The sequence below is a fragment of the Poecilia reticulata genome, linkage group LG9, assembly GCF_000633615.1.
Source record: "Poecilia reticulata strain Guanapo linkage group LG9, Guppy_female_1.0+MT, whole genome shotgun sequence".
In the NCBI taxonomy this organism is placed as follows: domain Eukaryota; kingdom Metazoa; phylum Chordata; class Actinopteri; order Cyprinodontiformes; family Poeciliidae; genus Poecilia; species Poecilia reticulata.
Window position 1 is genome coordinate 15,131,644 of NC_024339.1, and position 24,188 is coordinate 15,155,831.

The 24,188-nt window shown below is 36.1% G+C and overlaps 4 protein-coding genes across 9 annotated transcripts; 3 read left to right on the forward strand and 1 right to left on the reverse strand.

Annotated features, from left to right (window-relative positions):
* The first annotated feature begins 1,463 nt into the window (after positions 1–1,463).
* Positions 1,464–6,035, forward strand: enkd1 (enkurin domain containing 1). 5 transcript variants are annotated; one of them, XM_017306485.1, is made up of 9 exons: positions 1,488–1,506; positions 1,656–1,781; positions 2,315–2,414; positions 3,039–3,263; positions 3,380–3,552; positions 3,636–3,779; positions 3,956–4,092; positions 4,966–5,102; positions 5,181–6,035. In XM_017306485.1, exons 3-9 carry the CDS (start codon positions 2,330–2,332, stop codon positions 5,339–5,341), a joined length of 1,062 nt encoding a protein of 353 aa, XP_017161974.1. In that variant the 5' UTR covers positions 1,488–1,506; positions 1,656–1,781; positions 2,315–2,329; the 3' UTR covers positions 5,342–6,035. The 5 variants fall into 5 exon arrangements, with proteins under 5 accessions (XP_008416370.1, XP_008416371.1, XP_017161974.1 ...); XM_008418148.2 differs by lacking the exon at positions 1,656–1,781 and having other exon boundaries at positions 1,464–1,506; XM_008418149.2 differs by lacking the exon at positions 1,656–1,781 and having other exon boundaries at positions 1,466–1,506; positions 2,330–2,414.
* A 972-nt stretch (positions 6,036–7,007) lies between these two features.
* Positions 7,008–12,615, forward strand: polb (polymerase (DNA directed), beta). Its single transcript, XM_008418151.2, has 14 exons — positions 7,008–7,263; positions 7,513–7,570; positions 7,884–7,950; positions 8,719–8,793; positions 9,059–9,117; positions 9,229–9,278; positions 9,448–9,499; positions 9,598–9,652; positions 9,745–9,817; positions 9,891–9,961; positions 10,052–10,138; positions 10,280–10,350; positions 11,512–11,651; positions 11,741–12,615. The coding sequence occupies exons 1-14, from the start codon at positions 7,203–7,205 to the stop codon at positions 11,833–11,835; spliced, it is 1,014 nt and encodes a 337-aa protein (XP_008416373.1). The 5' UTR covers positions 7,008–7,202; the 3' UTR covers positions 11,836–12,615.
* Positions 12,616–14,496: 1,881 nt separating this feature from the next.
* dynll1 (dynein, light chain, LC8-type 1) lies at positions 14,497–17,363 on the forward strand. Its single transcript, XM_008418152.2, has 3 exons — positions 14,497–14,621; positions 15,316–15,456; positions 16,992–17,363. The coding sequence occupies exons 2-3, from the start codon at positions 15,325–15,327 to the stop codon at positions 17,127–17,129; spliced, it is 270 nt and encodes an 89-aa protein (XP_008416374.1). The 5' UTR covers positions 14,497–14,621; positions 15,316–15,324; the 3' UTR covers positions 17,130–17,363.
* A 1,133-nt stretch (positions 17,364–18,496) lies between these two features.
* rpl6 (ribosomal protein L6) lies at positions 18,497–23,462 on the reverse strand. 2 transcript variants are annotated; one of them, XM_008418153.2, is made up of 7 exons: positions 23,445–23,462; positions 22,559–22,708; positions 22,379–22,477; positions 21,341–21,484; positions 19,843–19,891; positions 18,751–18,935; positions 18,497–18,674 (listed from the first exon to the last, which is right to left on the reverse strand). In XM_008418153.2, the coding sequence occupies exons 2-7, from the start codon at positions 22,706–22,708 to the stop codon at positions 18,522–18,524; spliced, it is 780 nt and encodes a 259-aa protein (XP_008416375.1). In that variant the 5' UTR covers positions 23,445–23,462; the 3' UTR covers positions 18,497–18,521. The 2 variants fall into 2 exon arrangements, with proteins under 2 accessions (XP_008416375.1, XP_017161952.1); XM_017306463.1 differs by lacking the exon at positions 23,445–23,462 and adding an exon at positions 23,173–23,247.
* Positions 23,463–24,188: the final 726 nt, after the last annotated feature.

Consider the following 24,188-nt stretch of genomic DNA (forward strand, 5'->3'; position numbering starts at 1 on the left):
CTCCAGGTTATAGGAAAAAGCCAGATGTGCCAGAAGATTTTCTAAAACCAGAGAAAATCTAAAACTCAATACTCTTACTTGAGTAAAATTTCTGGATTCTGTACCCACTCTGAGTAATTTCACTGAATAAAGAATAAACACGTTTTAATCAAAAATTCACCAGACACAGACATACACACCTGCAGTTTTTGTTAAAGTCTCATAAGTTTTTTATTGAAAGAAACTGATTTAGAAAAATTTTATTTGCCTGATTTTGTTATTTTTTGTTACTTATATGAATTATTGTCATTTTTGTCCTTATAATATCAAAATTTCCACTTAACTTTATATTTTGCTCTGTCTGATTATGTATTTTTGAAATATTAAATTAATGATAATTTGATCAGTTACTCAGGATTTGAGTAGACTTTTTACCAAATACTTTTTTTACTCTTACTTGAGTAATTTTTTGGATGGCTACTTTTTACTTTTACTTGAGTAAAAATATGTTGACGTATAAGCACTTTTATTTGAACACAATTTATGGTACTCTGCCCACCTCTGGTTATTTCTACTTGCTGAATATAATAATCCTGAGAAATAATTATTTTTGGTCATTTTCAATTATTTTTCATCAATGTAAGAAGATTACATGCACTAAGATTATTTTGCTTTTTAACATTTTAGCAAAGCCCCAAATTTGAGCTACTAGGTTTATTTTAAGGCAAAAACTAAAGAACACAGTTTCCTTGTGTGGGATCTTAGGAAAAATAAAACAAATTCTGCCAAGATATTGGAAAGAGAATTATGGACAGCCACAAATCTGGTCATTCCTTGATTACAATTTTCAAATACACAAAAGTTCATTCTTTCAAACAATAATATGCAACCAGCATGGGAATGTTCTATGGAGGTATTATTGGTGCAAATGTATTTGTGCCTGGTGATTGTGAAGTTGAATTGTGAAGTTTTGTAATTGTAGATTTTTTTTTCAGTCTTTCACAAATACAAAACAGCAGTTACACCCCTTTAAAATTCAAATTCTTAAGTGCAAGTACACAAATTATATTCTTTGAGTCACGCTTTAAAAACAATGCTACACTTACAGTTCTGCTCCAAATGATCCCAAACAAATGGTGTAAAACAAATCTGCATATTTACTATTTATTTAAATAAATACTACATAATTTTTTTACTATTCACAAACACAAAACTACTGTTACACTTTCACAAATTCTTTCTTAGGGGTCACACACACTCCATTCTACAAGTAACAAAATATAAAAGTGCTGCTCTAATATCTTTGCTCTTTGATGTAATATTAATTTTACATTATTGTAATTTTTTGTTTAGATCTCATCGGGATTTTTTATTTTAACATGTCTGTGCTTTGTGTAATAATGTTTTCACTAATCCGCTGAGTGGTTCCAGAGAAACATGCTCTCATTTTGTAAACCTTCCTTGCAGCGCCTGAAAGACAGTACTCAGGATTAAAGAACTCTTCTCCTCAATGAGATTACAGCAGAAGTACGTATTGTTCCGCTCCACGGGTAGATAATCATTAAGCGAACATGTAACCAGTTTTACACTTTTTAATTGATCTACAGTGTGTTTCCATGCTTTGTTTACCAAGCTGACGGCTAATATCTGTGTTCCCTGCGGTCATCGCCCTTCAGTCTAGATCCGTTTGCGCGTGCTCGGTTGCCATGGTGAAGAATTCGCCAACAAGTGTTGATATCTAGGCGTCATCGGCGCGCGTGAACAAAACCCTTCACCGACAAACAACGACTCGATTTTAAAGGGTAGGCTTCTATTTAATTTAGTTTGACCGCTTGCAGGTTTTGTGGGACGTAAAATGCGTTTTTGCTCCTCTTAATCCACACGGAGTGTCGTCGTGGTGGTGTTTGGTGTGGTGATTAGCTTACTTCAAAAATACTACAGCAGGCAATAGTTGTGGTTGGCGTTTAATAGCCGTTGAAAGCAGTATTTATGTAGCAACATTCATACGTAAATGTTTTTACTATTTTTATTTTGTTTTATTTACGTTTTTACCTTTTAGTATATGCAGGGAAACATGCATCTTAGTCGTCTCTGTTTATTGTGCGATTGTGAGATTTGTTCTAGATCTCAAATACAATTTGTAAAAGGATTTTTTTTTAACTAATAGTTGTAGCAAATAAACCCGCAGATATTTAATTTATATTGTGCAGTTTGTAGTAAAGTTGTTTGAAATCATACTGATAAAAGAAATATTGGTGGTAGTCGTACTTTTGTGTTTTCAATTTTGATTGTTTTTGATCTGAAACTGTTTATATCTGATATATCTGCTCAGCAGTTTCTGCACTTTCAGATGTGTGAGGGACCTTCCACAATATCTGGGCCAATCCCCCCAGATCCCTCCCTGCTCCCTGAATACTACAAACGACCTGCTTCGGGTAAGATGCCCACTAATAGCTCTGTGTTCAATAAGTCTTGTGTTAAACAAAGACATGATTTTAAAATTGTTATTGTCGGAATGAATGATGCCTCGTAACAACACTTAGCAAAGATATTCAAACCCCTTGAACATTTTTTTTCTTGTTGTACATGTTGTCATCTTCAATATACTTTGTTGGGATTAGGTGATTAATCAACATAAAGTTGCATTTAACTGTGAATTGGGAGAGAGATGATGCATGTTTTGTTTTTTAACACTAAACGTTTTACAACTGGCTCCTTTGGGTTTTATTTAGAGGTATAAGAATAAAGAGGGCAGAATACAAATGCACCCTACATCTTTAAGATTTTTCTGCTTGATAAATGTATAAAACTGTGTATCATTTTCCCTCCATTTTACTAAAGATACTTTACGCTCTGTGTTAGTCTGAAAAACTGATTATGGATTGTGGTTTAAATTGACAAAATGTAAACAAAAAAGCTTCTAGTAGGATTAATAGTTTACAATATACGGTAATGTGGAATGTTTAGAAAACATTAAAAGAGAACTTAGTGTCTATTGAATAGAAAACCTTTCGTAACAAATATATGATGGCATTAAACTATTTTATTTTCTCTTCCAGCTCGTGGTCGTTTAGAAGGAAACCAGAAAGGGAGCTTGACCCTTCACCTGGGTCCTCTTGCTCCAGATCCTGTGTTGTACCCAGACAGCTACAGCGCTCGCTCACCATCCCACCTGCCCCGTGTTGGCCCCAATGCCACTTATATTCTGGAACGTGGACAGAAAGGAGTTGTGGGAGACTTACTAAGACTAGACGGGTTATCCATAACTCCCGTTCCCAAGCAGAGTAAGTTTCAGCAACTAATATAGTTTTTAAATGTATCCATTTTTGGTGTTTCTGTGGATTTAAACATACATTTCTAGTCTATTGAATTGCAATTATGTTGTTGCTTCTCCTTGTAGAGCAGAAAGTACATGACTTTAGTAAGGATAATGTACGTCGACTCCGGGAGATCCAGAGACGCTGCAAAGAGCAGGAAGCTGAGCGAATTCATGCCGGCCCTGTCCCAGTCAAAGCTCTGTGGACCTCCTCAAAATACCAGAACGTCCCATCCAGGGTGATGGCACAGTTAGAGGCGAGGACGAGATCTACCTCCAACGGAAGTTTGAGCATTTCATATTTTCCTCATGTTTTAACTTGTGTGTTTATTTCACTCAGATTTCTATCCCACCTATTAAACCTCAGTGTCAAACGTTTCTAAAGGCCCACTCTAAAGGCGGCTCCTCCACTCCACCAAGACCTTCGCCTGTGGCTTTCCAGCGCCCAGTCTCCTCCAGTTCCACAAAGGTCCTGGACTTAATGGTGGGATCTAACAAAATTATGCTTTTTGTATATTATAATACAATCTTGCTTCCAATGTATTTGTTTTATGCCAGCCATTAAAATGTTTTTAAAAATTCTGTGAAAATAATTCAAGAAGGGAAATTAGTTGTAATGGAAGCATAGATCTATGTCTGCTTTTTAAATTATGCTTTCAGGTGAAAGGGCATACCATAGACTTTGTGAAATATAATGCACGGGCTGCAAGAAAAACTACTCTTCGTCGGTCCCAGTCACTGACGAACCTCAGGGATAAGCCCATCCCGAGCGCAGTGAAGGGCCAAGTGCCTCAGTAGTGAGTATTTTAACACCATATTTTACTTTATTTATAGCTTACTCTCAAATGACTTCTAATATGTTTGTATATTGTAATTTGCAATATTTCACCTCAGAAACATTTGAATGTTTTAAATAAAATGTTGTTAGAGATCTTTTACGTGAATTGCTTTTTCCTTACGGCACTAGTCACTTCGTTTTTCTTTGAACAGCTGTTCATTTCAGGTCCAACTTATTTATGTACAAACCAAAGCGCCTGTTAGTGTCTCTTAGGATCCACTAACACAAGCTTTTATTATTAGTATTATCACATTCATGGAGCACTGTAAAAAAAACTTGGTTCTACCATTTTTAGGGCTGCTCAGAATTATTTTATGGCTTGGCCATTGGTCCTAATTTCTCATATTTCTGAAGGATTAATTTGCCTAATTGTTGATCAGTACCAGAATGAATGCAAATGAGGTATACTACAAACTTTCCAGAACAATAGATGAAACTGTAATAAATTATACAAATAAAATTGACTGTAAATGAAATTTGGGGAATGTTTTTATATTTTTTTTCCTTTCCACTGTCACTTCATACTTTGTCAACTGAGCTTTCTACGATGGAAAATTTCTTACCAACTGGCAGTAGTAGTTGATTTTTCTGCTCTGTGTTAAAACTGGTTGGTGGATTAATTATATCTGGGTATAAATTTGAACTGTTTCTCTTGTAATGAACCTTGAGATTAGGTTTGTGAATTAACATTATAGAAATAATTTAAAAAAATAAATAAATGGAAGTATGGAGAGATTAAGAGATGAAATAGGTAAATATAGGGGGTTTGAGTTGCTGAAGGGGCAAACTGACCCAAAACCTTTCTTTACTGTCTCACTGCTACTTAATGCAGTCTTGAGGAAAGAAAGAAGCAGTGGCAAAAAGAGGAGGAGGAGAGGAAGAGGAACGCGCCTGATCCCAGGGTCCCACCTGGTCACGTGATGTTGCCTGATAGCGAGAGACAGGAGACACTGAAGTCCCTGAAAGACAGTAGGTCTCCTTTTAATGAGTAAATCTGCTGGCAGACAGATGTTCACACGGAGAAATTGTTGTTTCTTTTTCCCTCAGCTCACGGCTCATTGGTGTCGGAGCTGCTCTGCCTCCCGCTAAGGTCTGATAGTCTGAGCGTTCGCACACGTCGGGCTCAGCTTGACTGTAAACTCTCTGAGATTGAAGAGGCCATGAAGATTTTCTCCAGGGATAGGGTTTATGTTAAAGTTGATTCCTAACACACCAGAAGGACTTTAAAGGAAGAGGAGATTGCCCTGCAAATCTGCCATTTTGTTTCTACAATTTATTTAATGTAAAGAAGCTGACTTTTATGGAAAAGATGATTACTTTATTGCTGTGGAGGAATTTTGTTAAAAATATATTTTATATAATAATTTTATCATGTTAAATTGCAACATTTGCTTAATATCAGTAAGTCTAACATAACATTGCAATATTTATAGTTCTTAAATGACATGCTTTGGCTTGTGTATGATTTAGAAGCTACAGTGTTTCACAAAATTGTACACCTCTGTGAAAATGCTAGGTTTTCAGAAATATTAAGACGAACAATAAATAATTTAAAAAGTTTTCTCCAATATTAGGTGACATTTATCCTGAAGAATTTAATGGATGTTAGAAAGAATATTAATGATTGTGCAGCAACCTCAGTACACTTTGTTGGACCATCTTTAATTGAATTTCAGAATTCATCATTTGTTAGTTTTGTTTTTATCTCGAATTATACCGAGATTATGTTACACTGTATGTCCAAAAAGTTTTAAACTTATTTATTTCTGGTTTTATGCTTTAATTTCAAAACCTGGCATTTTAACATGATTGTGAGCATTTTTCACAATCATGAAAAATGTTCAAATTTTTTAAAGCTACCTATAAATGTCCTGTAAAGTTAAAATAAAAAAAGAACTGTTATTTTCTGTGATTAGACTTATTTTGTTGCTAATTGCAATCATGCCATGTCATTCCATGGTTTGTTAATTTTATTTTCTCATCAGAAAACCGTTTGTGAAAACAAAAAAGGAGGTTAAAGTGTTTTCCAAAAATACTTATCGTACAGTCACCTCAGGTTCCTGTTTATATAAAATTCTAGAATTGTGTTGCTCGTGATGGTAGCGTGTTGGAGTAGCTTTGTGTTAGTTCTGATTTGGTTTTTATAGACTTTTGTTTGTAATCTTTGAGATTTGGGGCATTACTTTCTGGACAATTATTTTCTCTGCATGGTTTTGAATACTCTGCAGGTGGAAGGACTTGTACTCTTAATTTTTTACTTTCATACACTTGTTATGATGTGTAATTCAGGCAAGGCATTGTTTTAACAACTGGGAGCAGCTCATTAGCATCTCAAAAGTTCAACTAATACCTGAACTATTATCCACAATTCCTAGTTTGAAAGGAGGCTTTAAGGATGTAGAGCAGGACCAAACAGCAGAGAAAGAGGGAGGATGTTTAAACAGTCTCCTTCATTGATTATAAGGTGCAAGTATTCTATCCCCGTTCTAACCATGGCAAGACAGAGATTTAAGGAGGAGGGGCTAAAGCAAAGTAGATGGATTAGCAATGCTTGCCAACTACTGAATGTGTCATCCAGGACATATTACTGTTGATTATCCTCTCTGCTGGTGAATATTGAACTGTTAGCATGTTATGAAACTCATGAAACTGTCATACAGCAACAGTCTTCAGTCAGAGGCCTCTTAAGATTAGTTGGAAAACTGACTGCAACTGGAGATATTATATATTTTATATTGTACTAATTCGTTAATTTGAAGCAAAAATTTATTTTACAAAAACAAACGTAATATTTTGTATTTTCCAATTATTAAAAAAAAGTCAATTAAAAATTTGTGATACCTAATTTTAAAAAAGAAAAGTGGAAGTGTTTCGTCACGTGAGGGAGGGTTATTAATGACGTGTTACGCATTTCCAGCTCCCGCTACGTAGTTCGGGTCATTGTTCAGCGTGAGTACTGCTTGAAGTGTTAGCAAGGCGCTAACTAAAAACACAAAGTGGTACTCACACCTACATGATAATATTGCCACCGGACTTTAACAGGACATCTCGCAGTTTTCGTATTCTACAATGAGCAAGAGGAAAGCTCCACAGGAGTCCCTAAATGAGGGAATAACTGACTTTCTTGTCGGTACGTGATGTTACGTTTCAGCCAGCAGTTAGCTAGCCTGACAGTTGCAGTGTTTTTACTATTTAAACTGCCTTCATATTTCTTTCAATGAGTAATACGCTGATAAAATTGCTTTCATTGACATTTCATTTGTTTGTTTTTAAGCATGGGAGTTTCTCTGCATTATAGTTTTCTTTAGAGGCTGTAATTTAAATCCCCACTTCCGTTCTATGTGGTTGTAAAATTAAATGGATGTGCTTCTGGTTACAGAACTGGCTAACTACGAGAAAAATGTCAACAGGGCAATACATAAGTACAATGCATACAGGTGAGTTCCTAAAAACCTTTGCTTTTATTTACAGATACGAATAGAAATTGCATATTCAGTGGTTATTTTGGATAGACTTAACTTATCTGCTCAAAAGGTTTTATTTCTGCTTCATCTTTCACTCACTTCCGGTCAGATATTTAGAGAATATTCTGACAGTGACGTTTTAAAATCCTTTTACATTAACAAAAATACACATTTATTGTATAATGTGTGGCACATGAGACCAAGGTATTGTAAACTAGCTTGCTTGTTCATATTAATAAAACTTTAAAGTACTTTTGATAATGTTTTTATTCTGTACTGTGGATAGGAAAGCAGCATCCACCATTGCCAAGTATCCTAACAAGATTAAAAGTGGAGAAGAGGCGAAGAAACTGGTATGTGCTAAATACATTTTCTATGTTGGTCTTTATTGTTTTTAATACAACTAATATTTAAAAGGTGAATAATGGAAGCAAAACTTTTGTGATGACAAGGCACATTATGAAGATGTTTCTTTATTACTATGTCTAAGTCAGTGGTTCTTAACCTGGGTCCGGTGAGTCGGTCTCAGGGGTTCGGCGGAGCCTCTGCCGCGGAGATAAAGACACACTTGTGTAAAGTCGTGATGACGCCCCGCTTTGCCATCACTTGCTGCAAAGGATCACGTTATATTGTTTAGCCAATCAGAGCAGCGGAGGAGCCCTGATTGAAGGAGCTCCACTCAGCATGGATTTGAGCTCGTGTCTTTCAGCAAAACTCACCGTTTTTACCAAATTCTATAATTACATTACTAAATCAGAATACCCTAAAGTATTTTGTGTGTGTGTGTGTGTGGGGGGGGGGTAAGAAGGGTTCGGTGAATACGCATATGACTGGGGCGTTCGGTACCTCAAAAAAGGTTAAGAACCACTGGTCTAAATGGATAACCTCTTTTTTTTTTTTTTACGTTATATTCATATGTGAAACTATCTGTGTTTTATGTTGACCTTAATGTCTTAATATTAATCTGTCCACAGATGGAATATGTGTACTGCCTTTAGATTTAAACATTCTTATAGCATAGGTTATTTGTCAGAGTAGCAGTAAGTGTTTGTGCTGCTTTCCAAAAGCTTGTGTAAATATATTTTTAACATCCTGATATGTTTACTTTTACCTTTCAACAGGATGGAGTTGGTGCTAAAATAGCTGAAAAGATTGATGAGTTCTTGCAAACTGGAAAACTAAGAAAACTTGAAAAGGTGAGTCAAGTTGTTGAGGAATACACAACTCTGTATTTTATTTTATTTTAACTTTATGGCAGGAGTAACAGGAAGTACATATGTTAACAACCTAAACAGAAAAAGTGAATGTTCAGCTTTATATTTTACTTTGTCATGAAGTAACAGAATTCCACCAGTAGAGGCCGGTTAAGTGCATAAGCTCCCTGCTCTTCCTGTAAAAAAAAAGAAAGAAATGTGCATTTTAATGTACACAGACTAATTAATCTGACTTATTTTCATCTAGATCAGAAATGATGACACCAGCTCTTCCATAAATTTCCTCACCAGAGTCACTGGAATCGGGTATGTTGGCAATATTACCAAATGGGACCAACTCAGTTGTTGCTGCTTTTGACTTTTATTATGCATTAAATTATACTTCTTATAACAAAGTATAAATGTTTTGACCTGTAGGCCTGCTGCTGCTAGGAAGTTTGTTGAAGAGGGGGTGAAGACATTGGATGGTTTGTACTGCAAATACCGTAGATCACATAACGTTTATATGTTTTCTTTAACAATTAAACTCACCAGAATAATGTTAGATCTAATTTACAGATCTCTTTGTGTTTAAAGGTTTCGAATAACTTGGAGGGAACATTAAAGTGCTGTTTTTATATTTTATTTTCCTTTTAGATTTGAAAAAGGTAGAGCAAAAGCTAAATCACCACCAAAAGATTGGACTCAAGTAAGTTTGTCTGAAAATGCTTTATGTTTATTATTTCTATTTTATTTCAGTTGTCTTCTGTTAGAGAATACAGTATTTATGTTTTATGGTGCATTTAGGTACTTTGAAGAGTTTGAGAAAAGGATTCCAAGAGCTGAAATGGAAAAGATGGAGGTGATTATGCTTTTGGTCATTTCTGATGTATTTTTAAAATTATTTTATTTGCAGTTTTTTTTACTGTAATCTTTTGTTTTGTTTTTATTAAGGTTCTTATTCTGGATGAGTTAAAGAAAATTGATCCAGAATATATCGGAACAATCTGTGGAAGCTACAGGAGAGGTACTTTCATCAAACTGATATTTAGTCTTTAAATTTTAGCTCATCTTTTTTAAATGATATTTCTGATTTCCAGGTGCAGCATCGAGTGGTGATATTGATATTTTACTGACTCACCCAAATTACACTTCTCAAACAGAAAAGCAGGTAAAACCTCCACATATACTGTTGCTCGCTTAAAGTAAATAAAGTATGTCGGTCGTTTTTTTTAACTAATTGAACTTTCTCTGTTTCCAGCCAAAGCTTCTTCGTGCTGTGGTCGATCATTTGGAGTCCATTGGGTTTGTGACCGACACTCTGTCCAAAGGAGACACCAAGTTCATGGTGAGGCCTCTGGTGTTTGTTTTGCTAAATGCAGTCAGCTGTAGCTATCTTTATGTGACTGGTAATGAAGTTAGTGTTGTAATTCCACCCATCCCCTTTAGGGCATGAATCTTCCCATAATGTACTTCTCTGTTTGTTTAGGGAGTCTGCCAGCTGCAGGACACTGATGATGACGACGAGGAAGAACATCTTCACAGGCGCATTGATATTAGGTAAACTTTTTTTTCAGTCAAATACTCTTAGGATATTTATCTGATATATTTCTGGTCAGAAGCTTATAAGCATGGACATCAGATTGATTTTGATCTTATAACAATGCATCCAGGGTGGATTAAAGTTAAACCCTATTCTAGGATTTCTACAATCTACACGAGATCTAAGTTCCAACCTCAACCTCATATATATAAACCACCACCCTATTCAGTCAAATCTCCTTTAACAAGTAGCAGAGAAACCACACGTTTTGTAGCAATCAACAAGCTTCTGGCATAATGGTCAATACATTTTCACAGAACTGAGATTAATGATTTGGGGAGGCCATTCAGGAAGTCTTCAGAAACTAGTTCAGACTAGAGTAAGGAGTTAATTTCAATTATATTTGAACTCGTTACAAAATTTAACTCAAGTAGTCACTTTTTTTGTCTTGTTTACATAAAAGGTTTCAGCTAAAACCTTTGTATTCATGCGTTTCTGGCACAATTGTACATCTGATCCTGTACAAGTGGCATCCGCAAACACCAGCAATGGATGAATGGGTATAGTAGCACTTTGCACCAATCTGATGGTTCAATAACCTAAATAACAGATTAGAAATGCCTCTTGGAGGGAAAAAAAACTATGGTCAGAGGAGACCAATTTTGAACTTCTTAGCAGCAGCAACAGCCAAGGTGGTGGTAGCATCTGCTGAGGATCCATTCACTACCAGTAGGACTGGGGTGTTGCACAAATTTCATGGATTGATTGAACCACTTCACCTCAGATCAACAGCTTAGATAGTTGAAACATGGACATAGTTGAATGTTCCAGCTCAAAAATGATCCAAAACAAAAATCCAAACTGGTTTTGAAATGGATTAAGCCAGGCTTAAGCTATTGAAAACATTTTAACTGTGCATAGAAACCAGGTGCATGCCAGGAATCCAACATGTATGAACGAACTCTAAAACTATTGATAAAAGGAACCACTTGTGAAGGGAGATTTAAACAAATATTGGTGAAGATAGGAATGTGATTAAATCTGTATGCATACAAAAACACACTGGCTTTGCCTTTATGACATATTTTGAGAGACTATGTTGAGCTTCCATTTAGAACTGAAATCTGTAGTTAATTTTTTTTTTTTTAATCCAATCATACTTTCTTGATTTTGGTCAGGTTAATTCCCAAGGACCAGTACTATTGTGGAGTTCTGTATTTCACTGGAAGTGACATCTTTAATAAGAACATGAGGACTCACGCTCTGGAGAAGGGCTTCACTCTGAACGAGTACACCATCAGGCCACTTGGTGTCACTGGTGAGTCTCTGTCAACTGAACCTAAATAAACGCCTGTTTCACTTTATAACTGTAGCCAAAAGTGATTTTGCTGATTGTATTGATTGCAGGAATGGCAGGAGAGCCTCTGTTGGTGGACAGTGAGAGAGACATCTTTGAATACATCCAGTACAGATACAGAGAGCCGAAGGATCGCAGCGAGTGAAGGAAATCGGCAGCAAAACATGGATTAAACTAAAAGGATCTATTTTGTTTCTTTTTTCCCACTTACTCATGACACTGAAAAAAAGAGTAAATGTGAAAAGAATTTTAATTATAAGAGTTGGATGTTTTCCCCAACTTACATTAAAATGATCTTCACATTCTGGATTTAATATTTATTTATAACACTTCACCTTCATGCTTCATGAAAGTGCTTCTGCTTTATTTTTAGGGTTTTAAATCATGTCAGCTGTAGTTTGTTTACCTCATTTTTAGACTTTGTTTTTGGTAAACCAAAAAGAGAGTTATAAACGTTCATGAGCCACTCAAGGCGGATAGTCTGTTGCATTTTGTTTGTACATCCTGAATGCGTGTGGTTTTGAATTTTATTGTTGTACTACATTATATTTTAGTTTGTAGTTTAGACAAACAGTTTGAAAATGTTACAGTAATGCACCATTGGATTGACAAGTAGCAATATGGTAATCAAAACAGACGAGAGTAGTATTCTCAGCATTTAAATTAGATTTTGTTGAATGATAGGTTTAATTAACCTATATTGGTATGAGATGAGAAAGACAACATCCAGTGTTGGATCATGACAGAATGTGTCCTTTTTCCAGGAAGGCAGCAAAACTGAAACTTGTAATAGATTATGGTAACGTTCAGGTTTGTGTTGCAATCTCTGCAAATATGTCAAGTTATTTAAGAAAATGAAACGTGAAGCATTGCTCATTGTCTGTCACTAAATTGAAATAAACTGGAAAAAACATTTACATTTTAATGTCTATTTGCCTGTTGCTTCTTTCTGAATTTTGTTCAGTAATATATCTGGGTCTGAACGTTTGGCATTTTGCACAGCATCGTGGTAGTCTGTCCATCTCCAGTCCTTGAGGGCATGATTTACACATGTTTCTGCACTAAATGATAACGCAAATGGCAAAATTAACTGCAGCATCTTATCAAGTTCTTCAGCAGTCTCTATTGACCCTATCATTTGAATATGAGCATGAAACCAAGGAAGCATTTTACGAACGCAGAACTGATCTTTGGACATCAAATTATATCGTTATCTTTTTATCTGTACCAAGTATCGCATATGACTGGTTGGTTAGACATGTATCTGTCAAGTCTCACATATTTTTTACCTTTGGTATTCTGCACCACCATGGAGATGGCCTCCAGCTCCAGATGTTTCTGTACACTCCTCCAGCTACTTTGTTTAAGTTTTAAAGGTTTTTTGTGCAGTTTGCCTGGCATCGTCATAAGAACCTTCTATTAGTTTTAATAGCAGGGTCTCTTAAGATCTACATTTTGATTCCTGTCTAGTAGACCTCATTCTCTGTTTTGTTTTTTTTTTTGTGCAAATTGTGCATTTTCTTGTGCTGTCATGGTTAGCGCCTCATTATTGTGCTTATCCCCAGTTCCTTCTTACCACTGGTAGGGAATCTCTATGTTTTTCATTTCTTCAATCTGGCTCTGATGCATGATGACTGCTTTCATGTTGGGTTTCCAACAATAACATTACATTTCCCTTTGAGATCAAAGTATTTTTGAATTCGAATACATTTTGTAGCTCATCTTTGGGAGCCATTACTCTTTTATTCTGGTGTATTTGCTATTCCATTCTCGGTGATCCAGTTCCCACAAGCCTTGACTTCTGTCTTTTTTAGTAAATTATATGGATGCACAAAAGCTGATTATTTTTCCAAGGAGTTAGCAGTTTGAGGTACTTCTACACTAAGCACACTGCTAAAATATAAAATTTTGAGAAGAAAAGTTTCCTAAAGTATGAAAAAATATTTTCACAATTAATTCCTTGTCCCACTGTAAACATAGTTGAGTGAATCACTCAATACACATTCTCCAAGCACTTGCTCTTTATTCTGTTTATATGATAAATAGATACAAATGATAGATGGATGATAGATCTATCCATCTATCATTTTGTTCACTAATCATGCCTCCAGCTAATAATCCATCCATTTATTGATCTGTCCATTCATCCAACCTTTCATCCATTAGTTTGGTAATCCCATTTATCCATCAATATGTTAATCTCATCACACATTAATCTCTTCATCCATTCATAAATGTATCCATGTATCAATCTGTTATCTACCCATTCATCTATCCAATTTATCTCTCCATCCTTCTTTAAAGTTTACTATTTTTACAGCTAATCTATTTAAAGACTGACGTATGAAATTTTCTGTTTGGAAAAGTAGAATTTTGAATTGGAAATATGTAAGAAACCTCTTTGAACCTATTGAATAACACTTTATAAAATATTTTTACAGACTTGTGTTTCTAAAGTCATTGCTTTTTATATGTTATATTCACATTCTAATTCATACCATTATAATATCCAGATTTTCATAGTTTTGAATCTAGAAAAAAATCGTTTCAACTACACAACGTAAATACACATTTTTTATTTACCGAAACTTTCTTTACATTTCTTTACTGAATTAGAAAACAATTCACTGTTTAGCAATTAGCACGCTAGCGTTAACCCCACCATATACAAGCGTTGCCCTGACAACGGCTGTTTCGCGGTGCATGATGGGTTGAAATAAAATGCTACCAGAAACACCACAAGGATACGCACCAGTCGACCAATGAGAGCGCTTTGTGCGTTAACGGCAGCCAATTGGAGGAAGTCAAGGCAGCCGTATCCTACCGCCACACACCCACATCACTTTTGTGTCAACCACTTCGCGGGAGTTGTCGCTCCAGGAGCAGTTATCCCATTTAAACTACTCATCGCTTGATACGCTTCCGTTGAAGGTAGGGTGACAATTTGTGCATTCACCGAGCTGTATTTGAGTTGTTCACTTTATTATGTGTGCAATATATTTTTACTGGTAAACGCGTTTTTTAAATTGTTTTTTTCCCCCCCATTGTATTGAATTACTGTTGGTTGTCTTGGTTTCAGCTAATCAGCAGCATCATTGCATGGGGCGCACCGGGGTAGTTATTGAGAGAGAGAGAGAAAAAACATCTTCCCATGATACCTTACTTACTATTAAATTTTTTTTTAACATTTTATGTTTTCCTGCACATCTAAAAACAACTGGGGAGAGTTTTCTCAGTGGCTAATGCATTTTTAAGGAGTTGCCGGAGTTATAGTTTTAGCATGAGGTGTAAAAATGTAGACGGTAAATTTAAATGTCTTGAGTATCCATAGAAACTACGCAGAGCGCACGTTCATCTCGCAGCCTTTTGATGGAAGTTATGTAACACTTGTAGAAATGGCTCGATCAAACATTATGTAGCCGTTATTATGTAATAATGTCGTCTCTGAAGAGACATTTTCTTTTTTCTCTCTATGATCTTGACGTGTCCACTGCTTTATTTCCCCCGATGCCGTTGTTGATCAGTGTTGGTACCCTTAGGCAGCCTCTACAGTCACATTATGTATGAGTGTGTGTCAATGCCCTCATGAGGATGATAAATTATCCGCTGTGTTTTGGTTACCCAGAGCAACGCCATGTCTGACAGAAAGCCAGTGATCAAGAATGCCGACATGTCGGAGGACATGCAGCAGGACGCCGTTGAGTGTGCCACACAGGCCCTTGAGAAGTACAACATTGAGAAAGACATCGCTGCATACATTAAAAAGGTATATATAAATAAATGATCTCTCCATCATGAAGCATCCAACAACTAAACAGACAAATCCACAGAAACCGTCTTTAACAAAATATACTGATCTATTTGAATAGGCTTTTGAAAATTTTGTCATGTTGGCATTGTGACCAGGGCTGGATTTAGGATTTAGGAGGATGTAGGCCCCATGGGTTGGAGCCAGTTTTAGTGCCCAACCCATGCAAGGTATTTTTTTCAAAAGCATCCAGTCACAGTAGATTGCTAAATAGATACACAAAATCCTCAAAGTTTCTAGGCCTTGATGAAAATATAGTTTTTCCAAAACAATCTTTTATTCATACTGTTTTTTAAAAAGGAGGGCATCATTTGAGCAAATCTCTCAGTTACCCCAAAAATCAACCAAAATGTTGGTGTCTATGCCAAGCATGTCTGACCTTGCTGTTATATTTAAAGTACTTGGGGTTGAAGGTTTGTTCTCAAATAGTTGTGTATTGCATACCTACATTAAAATCACCTAAATTCATACAAGAAAGTATACCATGTTGGGAAAACATCAGATTTTTTTGTTTTTTTCTTTGAGTCAGGTTACTTATGTAGTTAGTCTTTAATGTGCTATTCCAGCCCAGCATAACTGAAATAACTGCAAAGCTAACGACTAATGCAAACCATCTGGTGTGTCATTGTTGCACATCCAGTTTAGTATATAGGTTTTTCTTGAGGCAACTTAGTTTGTTTTTTTTTACTCTGACTTCCTTAAAGAGTCCTTTAACTCGCATTTTTATCTTCAAGTTGGCATTTATTATAGAGCGGAACAATTTTTAGCCATCATGTGTAACTATAGAAACGGCCTAACAAAGCTAGATGTACTCTAATATAGACTACCATATTGTCTTAATCGTATTTACCAGTTCACTGGGAGAAAGTTTTGCAAGGGTTTGGTACAAGTGGCCACTAAGAATAATGGGATGACAGACCACAACCTAAAGTTGGTAAAGAATTGCAGGAGTTTTTATACAAATTTGTTATGCATAACTGCAAATTTACATTTCATTCTTGATCCTAGTTTTTTAAAAATAAATCCCTAGTCTTTAGGTAAAATTATTTATTTACCAAAAACCATCTTATATCTTAGAGCGTGTTTTTTCAGGTCCTGGTAAATTATTTAAGCAAGCATATTTATATCAAGAAATCAGATTAGCAAAGCTTGTCTTTTCCACTAAGTGTATAGATAATGCAGGAAGTGGCATTCCTCCACTGTTGCTTTGGGGTGCACATATTTGCAGATTCAAAGACTGTAATTTAATCCTAAGTTATTAATAATGTTAAAAAATTTAGTGTCAAAGCTCCATCCATGTATAGGAGCAAGAGCATAATACAGGAAACTGAAAGCATGTTGCCAATAATTTCCTCCACTCACAATTTAATAAACATTTAGTGACGTAGCTTTACATAACACTCATTCATTCGAGAATTACTTGATTGTTTTGCTAAAAAAAAACAATTCCCTGCATATTTGATCATTCTGAATATCTCTTTTGTTCCTTACAGGAGTTTGACAAGAAATACAACCCGACATGGCACTGCATTGTTGGGAGGAACTTTGGGAGCTATGTTACTCATGAGACCAAGCATTTCATTTACTTCTACCTGGGTCAGGTAGCCATTTTGCTGTTCAAGTCCGGTTAAGGGAAGGCTGCATTTCCCCAAACCCCCGTTGACCATTCAGTACTGACGGACTTCAAAAGGCACTTATCATTCCTTGGCGAGGGGCCGCTGCCTTTTTTTGTGCTGCATTCTACTTTGTTGTTTTTGACTATATAAACCGTGGCCATGTTAAAGAGATAAAACACTTGTATTTATTTTTGTCTTGTTACATTAGACATGTTGGTTTTTTAATTAAAGTATAAATGTGAAACTGTCTGTGTTGAATGTGTGCTCTGGTCATTTCACTATGGTGGATCAACAATTTTCTGTACCAACTTAAACCTTGAAGGGCAGCAGGGGGCTGGTTCTGAGAGGGTGCAATCAATCAAGTTTCATTGTACAGCACATTTCAACAAGGTACTTCAAAGCTTTACATTATCAAACATACAGTCATTACATTTTATCAAATGCCATTAAAATCAATACACGTCAGATTTTTTGTTCAGTGTTCATTGCTTATGTTTCAAAAGCAAGTCTAAACAGGGGTTTATAGTCTGATTTAAAGGAACTCGGTGTATCAGCTGTTAATTTTCTGGAATTTGTTCCAGATTTATGGTGTATAGAAGCTGAATGCTGCTTCTTGTTTGGTTCTGGGATGCAGAGCTAGAAGACCTGAGAGTCTGGAAGGTTGATGCAGCAGCAGATCTTCAATGTAATTTAATCCAAAGCCGTTCAGTGATTTATAAACTAACAGTATTTTACAGTCTATTCTCTGAGCTACAGGGAGCCAGTGTAGGGACTTTAGAACCGGGTTTATGTGCTCCATCTTCCTGGTTTTAGTCAGCGCGCCAGCAGCAGTATTCTGGATCAGCTGCAGTTAAGATTTTTTAGGCAGACCTGCTAGGACACTGTTTGACACACTGTAACTCTTAGGTGCTGACAAAACCTTTTAAACATTAAAAATAGATGAGGGCTTCATCCTCCTTTATAAACCGTTCCTCAGTTCCAGAAGGGTGAAAATACAGCTTTCAAAAATCCACCCATGAAAACCTAAGTTCATCAGCCATCTTTGCCAATATTCTTGAATTGCTCAACAAGCCCTGGAAAAACCTTGAGAACATCAAACTCAGCAATGTCAGTTTTTCTAGAAAATTTAAGGGATTAATATCATCCCCCCCACCCCACACAGCAAATTGTTGACTTTTCAAACTCAAATTTCCTTGTTTCTTGAACATTTCTGAGATTAAATCTCAAAATGTGCTTTGGCATAAATGTACTCCCCTCCTCTTTTCTACCCTAATGCAAGTCAGATTTCAACACCCAGATTCAGATCGTAACATTTTTGTTACAAAAACCATTAAAACTCCATGATAGCGGAGGAAGCGGAGGTAAAATAACGAGTCAGTCAATAGACGGTAACTTTTTATTACATATTTAGAAAACCAGCTTGTGAGGGAAAACGCCATTAGTCAGGGCGAAGGTGGAGCGCAGGTATCCTTTCAGCTGAGGCTCCTTCTTGATGAGGGGCAGCAGCTGAGCATCGACCGCCTTCTGGTCCTCCTTCCTCTGCTCCGTCAGCTGGTACTTCTGCAGATTACGCATCGGGTTAACGAGGACGCCCGGAACACTACGGCGCCACGGAAGCAGTTAGAGTCCAACTTACCTCCTTCTCTGTATCGAAGATCTCCCCCTCCTGGTGACGGGGTTTCCTCAGCCTCTTCTTCTTGAAGTAAGTGTCGTTGAGGGTTTTGGGGATCTTCATCCCAGAGATGTCGATCTTGGTGGTGGTGGCGATGACGAATTTCTGGTGAGCCCTTCGCAGGGGGACTCTGTTCAAGGCAAGAGGGCCTGAAAAAAGACAAAAAAAACGTTGGGATAAAACAAGGTCTGTACGCTTTTCTCATGGTAAAACTCAAGCAGTTTTTAAACCAAGGTTGAAGGGCGTTTATAGATAAATACATCCTTTGAGGAAATGCACTAACTCATTCAAAAGCTCGTAAACTTTTACAACGGTAAGATTTGAGAATTTATCAACCATTTTTCAGGATTAGTTTTTAAACTTTTCCAGCACCAAACTTCGGGGGAAAAAAAACTAATAAATGCAGTTTCAATTTAAATTATAAGATCTATTTTATTACTGTTATTAATGTCTTGTATTCTACAGGAGCAAAATGTCTCACACACCTAATACATGAAAGATAAGTCAATTTAATTCAACTACACTTTCCTGAGTAATTAGGAATAAATGTTAATTACAAATTGTGTTTTAATTGCTTCAATAAAAACACATTTTAAATGCTTAATTTTATTAAACACCAATCAAATTAGGCATTTAACTTTCCTACTCAAATTAAATGCTCAAATAGAAAATGTTTAATAAAATCTCAAATGTTTTTGCTAAGTTTTCTGACATTTAGCAAATAGAAATAATTTTAGTGATTTTAACTGACAAAAAAAGAAAAGTTTAGTCTTATTTAACTTTAGACAGTGAGATAAGAAAAATGTCTAATTTTTTATGCATAAAAGTAACTGGTTTCAACTGTAAATAACATCTTACAAATTTAGGCTTTTAATCAAAAGTTTGATTGCATTTTATTACAAAACTGCAGTTTGTACAGAAATCAGACATTTTCCAGACCTTGAAAACATCTAAATGAAATTCAAGGATTTCAAACACTCCTGCAAACCCTGGCAAATAAAAGAAAACCAGGTTTTCCAGCTGGGTAATAACTGCTTATGCAATCTGCAGCCTTACCGGTGACAAGCAGGAGGCCACTGGAGAGCTGCTTCAGGAACACCACGCGCTGAAAAACAATCATTTCAGTATTAATCTTAAGCGCTGCAGGCTCTCTGCTCCAGAACAACGCACCGCGTGCTACAAATATTTCTCCCAGGACGTCCAATCTGTTCATCTGCAGCGCTGCAGGAGGAAAACTACCATGGCATCCGGATGGCTGCAGAGCTACACAGTACTGGACTCAAACATTTGATGCATCCAAAATGTTTTTTTGTTTTTAGGTCAGCTGCCTTCTCAAAGTGTGTGTGGGTTCGCTGCTCGCTGCCATAACTTAGCCATACAGCAGGTGAGTGGGAGAGAATCCTGTGTGTTGCGCTGACGGTGTGAGATTAAGAGTTTGATCAAATGTGCAACTAAACCCCCAAAATGTTCTAGAGTAAAAACATTTGATGCACTCGGGATGCGTTTCTGTTTTTAGTGCTCTCACTGTTTACTGATATACGCAAAACGTAACACTCAGAATGATTGTGCAACATTAATGGCAAAGCTAATATTTCTGCGAAAACTAGTTTCTAATAACGCTTCATAAGGCTGGGCAATAAATTGATTAATCAAATGTGTATATTTTGAAGATTTAATTTTCGGTTTCCAAAGTTCAGACTGATGTCAGCAGAGCCGCCACGCTGGACAGTTTATTTGGACTTTGAATTCAGGTCACAACAAAATATATGAGTCAGACAAAGATTTGTTTCTTTTTTTAAAAAGCAAGAATGAGGTCAATTTTTTACAAAAATATGATAGTAGTAATCTAAAAGTAAAATAATATGACAATAAAGTCCAAATAATACGAGAGTGAAGTAGTAATTTTATGAGAAACAACAAACAAAAATTAATTATCCAAACTTTTTCTCATTAAAATGACGTTCTTGTAACTTTCAGACATTCTTCAGGTAATTTTCTTCTTTGGTCTTCTAATATTAACACTATATTCTCGAATTTAAACAATTCTTGCAGTAAACTATACTATGTGTGCATTTTTGTTTTTTGAAAATAAAGGGAGAAAAACTAGAAAACTGATTAAAATTGGAAACCAGATTTGTCTGGGGAAAAAAAATATATATATATATATATATATATATATATATTTTTTAATCCATATCGCCCAGCCCTATTTATGTAAATTTTCATTCAATTACATCATAAAATTTTTTTAAATTTTCCCACTTTTGTTCTCAAATGCAAGCATGAAAAAACATCAAAACCAAAGATAATGCTTAAGTTTATTTTTTTAGAAGTTGCACATAAAATGCTAAAAAAAAAAGTAGCCTTTAAAATAATCTTTTACACCCATGAAACAAAATAGCCTCTTTTTATGTGGATCTCATAAAAAGACATGACTTTTTGTTATTATCCTTAATATTTGACCTTTGTAAGTCAATTTCTCCAGTCTTTTACGGTCTTTTCTTTACAACAAATATCCATTTCCTGATCTGTAATCGTTCAAACAAGCGATTACCTTTCCGCGGTGGCGCCCGGTCAGCAGGATGAGGACGGTTCCAGGTGTGATGGAGGCGCGCAGCTTCCTCTTGTGTTGGCTGAAGGGTTTCTTCCCATGGCTCCTCAGTTTACGGGGAACGTCCTCTGTGGGATAGTAGCGGGGCTGCAGGAGGAAAACATATCCATGTTATAGACTAGAGTACCAGCAAACGTCTTCATACTGAAATAGAAACTTGAAAATGCAAAAACGGTTAAACCCAGTAGGTTTAGAAGTTGTAACAAAAAAATTAGATGGCAAAAGTTCTTCAGTGCTTCCAATGGAGTTTCCTTTGAACAATAAAAGCAGCGCTGCCCCTCCCCTACCTGTTGCTGTGCGGTGTCTCGCAGAAGTTTCCTAACATTTCTCTCACAAGAGAGGCCAATTTTGTTGTTCAAAAATATTTAAAACTCACAGTAAATATCGAAACTTAAGTAGTACTTCTGGGACTTTTACTCTTCTTATGTGGCACAGAGTTTTAAGCTACTAGCAGATTGTCTCAATTTAAGCCGAATAAATATTTCAACTCCCTAACCAGCTAGTGTTCCTCTAATTGAGAGGTTTCCAAACTTTAAAATAATGTGAATCTTAAAAAATGTCACAACAGCAAATCAAGCCCAATCAACAGCTGATTTATTTACCAATATGTTGCTTCTATTTAAGTCCTGCTTTTATCACCTTTTTCACCATTTATACAATGCATATACTTTCTTATTGCTATTTTTGGTATTTAGGTTATTTTATCAGGAGGAACTCGTGACCAGATACTCGTTTATTTGGGGACTACTGCTGCAATGCAAAACGTTACAACACAGTAAAATAGTCTGGTTGTAAGAATACTCTGGAGTAAATCTGTTCATCCTATAGATTCCTTTCTAAGTTTATTAAAGAAAAACCTAAGTGTTCTGTCTTGAATTAAAAAAAATTATATTCTATTTACGTCTGCAAGTATTTATGTAAATGTAAAATTTTTGTCCAACAGCTTATAAACTTGAAAACATTTCCCCCCCCATCACTCACCATCTTGCGCAGCTTTACAACACGGGTGCCTCCATTCTTGTCTCCTCCGACAGTCTTCACAACTGTGGCCTTGGGTTTTTCTTTGATCTTTTTCTCAATCTAAAACAAAAGTAAGTTGGGATTAAACTGCGACGTCTCATCATGTGCATTCAGACTGTTTTTATATCGACCGGTCCTCACCTTGGTCTCAGTGGTCTTGGACTTCCTCTTGTACATTGCCCGGCGGGCGTACATAGCAGAACGGGAGTAGCGGCCGATGCCTCGGGCCAGAACCGGGTTACGGCTCCCGTGCTTCTTCTTGGCAGACTTCTTCTTGTCTCCTTCTGCCATCTGATACAAATATCAGACAGGGAAGTGTTTATTATAATCAACTATTTAGCAGGCACATTTAAACAGCTGACCAAATCTTATGCATTAAATTCTGTTAAAACACATGAATTAGTATTGCAGCACTGTTTAAGCCATAACATCAGTAACTAAACTAGCTTAGAGCTTTCAAACCTTAGTTCAACAAGAGCTAAGTAGCACCAATCATTAAAACGTAAACCTAAAATCTAACTGCATCTGAACCAGCAACACAATGAGCAGCACTAACAAAAATAATACATTTATAGTGTTTTCATGGACGGAGGCGATACCAAATGCAAACCAGCGGCATGACATGTAGCATGACTACACGTTAGCAGCACAGTAGCAGAGCCACCTTGTTAGCTGCTTATTTACATGTGAATTTAAGGCTGTTGATTAAAGCAAACCAACATAACATCTTGTTATTAAGTTGTTACGAAATCTACCGGAGAATGGCAGGAGACGCATTTTAAAGCAAGCGGCTCGACTGGCTTTGTAGACTTCATTCAGGTTAGCCGGCGGCCTAGCAGCATCGTTGAACTAAAACGTTCCTAAATACAGCGACATGATGGACAAATCAAGGAAATAATGGTGTCGATCGTATAATCTAAGTATACTGTTACAGCGGATGACATTACGGGGTTGCAGTTTTTATTCTGTAACACAGATGAAAACAGATTTTTATTCCCACAGTTACAGGAAGGCAAGGTTGTCTTACCTTAGCTATGAAAAAAAGACCGACATCCGGGGATGTTACGTTTATAAGGACGCTGCCTCATTACGTTGACGTCGCTACGTCGTGCTTCGTTGATATGATGGTCTTTGTAGTTCAAATAGGGAATTTTTTACGGTTGTTTTTTTGTGTGTTAATTTTAACTGTTGCGTTATAGCTACTTTTAATAAAGCATTAACTGCATAATTTACAGATATACTTAAATATTTTTTTATTATGATTTTTATTTTAACTTGTAAGAAAACATATTTTCTAACCGATCTTCTTTATAATTGTAAACATCACATTCACAAAGAACCTCCGGTTTCTATTTGAGGTATGAGTAAACCCTTAAAACACAAAACATTGTAAATAATTTTATTATTTATTCACTTTGTTTTGAGAACATTGAGATAATTTCTATTCAATTTAATTCAAAGATTAAATAGTACTTAATATGCTACAAAACCATTAGTGCACCCAAATGGCTAGCACAGGACGGCAGCTCATCAACATTTTTGGCTAAATTTATCTCATGGTTTTCTTGATCAATGTATTAATCGATAAAGCTAAATTTAAATTTCAAATGCACATTTTTGAAAATAAAACCAGGGGTAAAAGTAGGCGGGGACGGTAGTAGTGCGTACCAGGGGTGAAAGTAGTTTTAAATTCTTGGGGGTACTATGACAAAAAAAATAAATATATATATATATATATATATATATATGACTATGACTCAATGCCACACAC

What these genes read in the sequence shown, in the direction of transcription:
- enkd1 (XM_008418148.2), top strand. Translation starts at nt 2,330, where the DNA reads ATGTGTGAGGGACCTTCCACAATATCTGGGCCAATCCCCCCAGATCCC. An exon ending in CTACAAACGACCTGCTTCGG is followed by an intron (nt 2,415 to 3,038) that starts GTAAGATGCCCA and finishes TTTCTCTTCCAG; the next exon opens with CTCGTGGTCGTTTAGAAGGA. An exon ending in GGGTGATGGCACAGTTAGAG is followed by an intron (nt 3,553 to 3,635) that starts GCGAGGACGAGA and finishes TATTTCACTCAG; the next exon opens with ATTTCTATCCCACCTATTAA.
- polb (XM_008418151.2), top strand. Translation starts at nt 7,203, where the DNA reads ATGAGCAAGAGGAAAGCTCCACAGGAGTCCCTAAATGAGGGAATAACT. An exon ending in CATAAGTACAATGCATACAG is followed by an intron (nt 7,571 to 7,883) that starts GTGAGTTCCTAA and finishes TACTGTGGATAG; the next exon opens with GAAAGCAGCATCCACCATTG. An exon ending in GAGAAGAGGCGAAGAAACTG is followed by an intron (nt 7,951 to 8,718) that starts GTATGTGCTAAA and finishes ACCTTTCAACAG; the next exon opens with GATGGAGTTGGTGCTAAAAT.
- dynll1 (XM_008418152.2), top strand. Translation starts at nt 15,325, where the DNA reads ATGTCTGACAGAAAGCCAGTGATCAAGAATGCCGACATGTCGGAGGAC. An exon ending in TCGCTGCATACATTAAAAAG is followed by an intron (nt 15,457 to 16,991) that starts GTATATATAAAT and finishes TGTTCCTTACAG; the next exon opens with GAGTTTGACAAGAAATACAA.
- rpl6 (XM_017306463.1), bottom strand. Translation starts at nt 23,232, where the DNA reads ATGAAGTCTACAAAGCCAGTCGAGCCGCTTGCTTTAAAATGCGTCTCC. An exon ending in CCAAGACCACTGAGACCAAG is followed by an intron (nt 22,478 to 22,558) that starts GTGAGGACCGGT and finishes CTTTTGTTTTAG; the next exon opens with ATTGAGAAAAAGATCAAAGA. An exon ending in TCTTCGATACAGAGAAGGAG is followed by an intron (nt 18,675 to 18,750) that starts GTAAGTTGGACT and finishes CGTAATCTGCAG; the next exon opens with AAGTACCAGCTGACGGAGCA.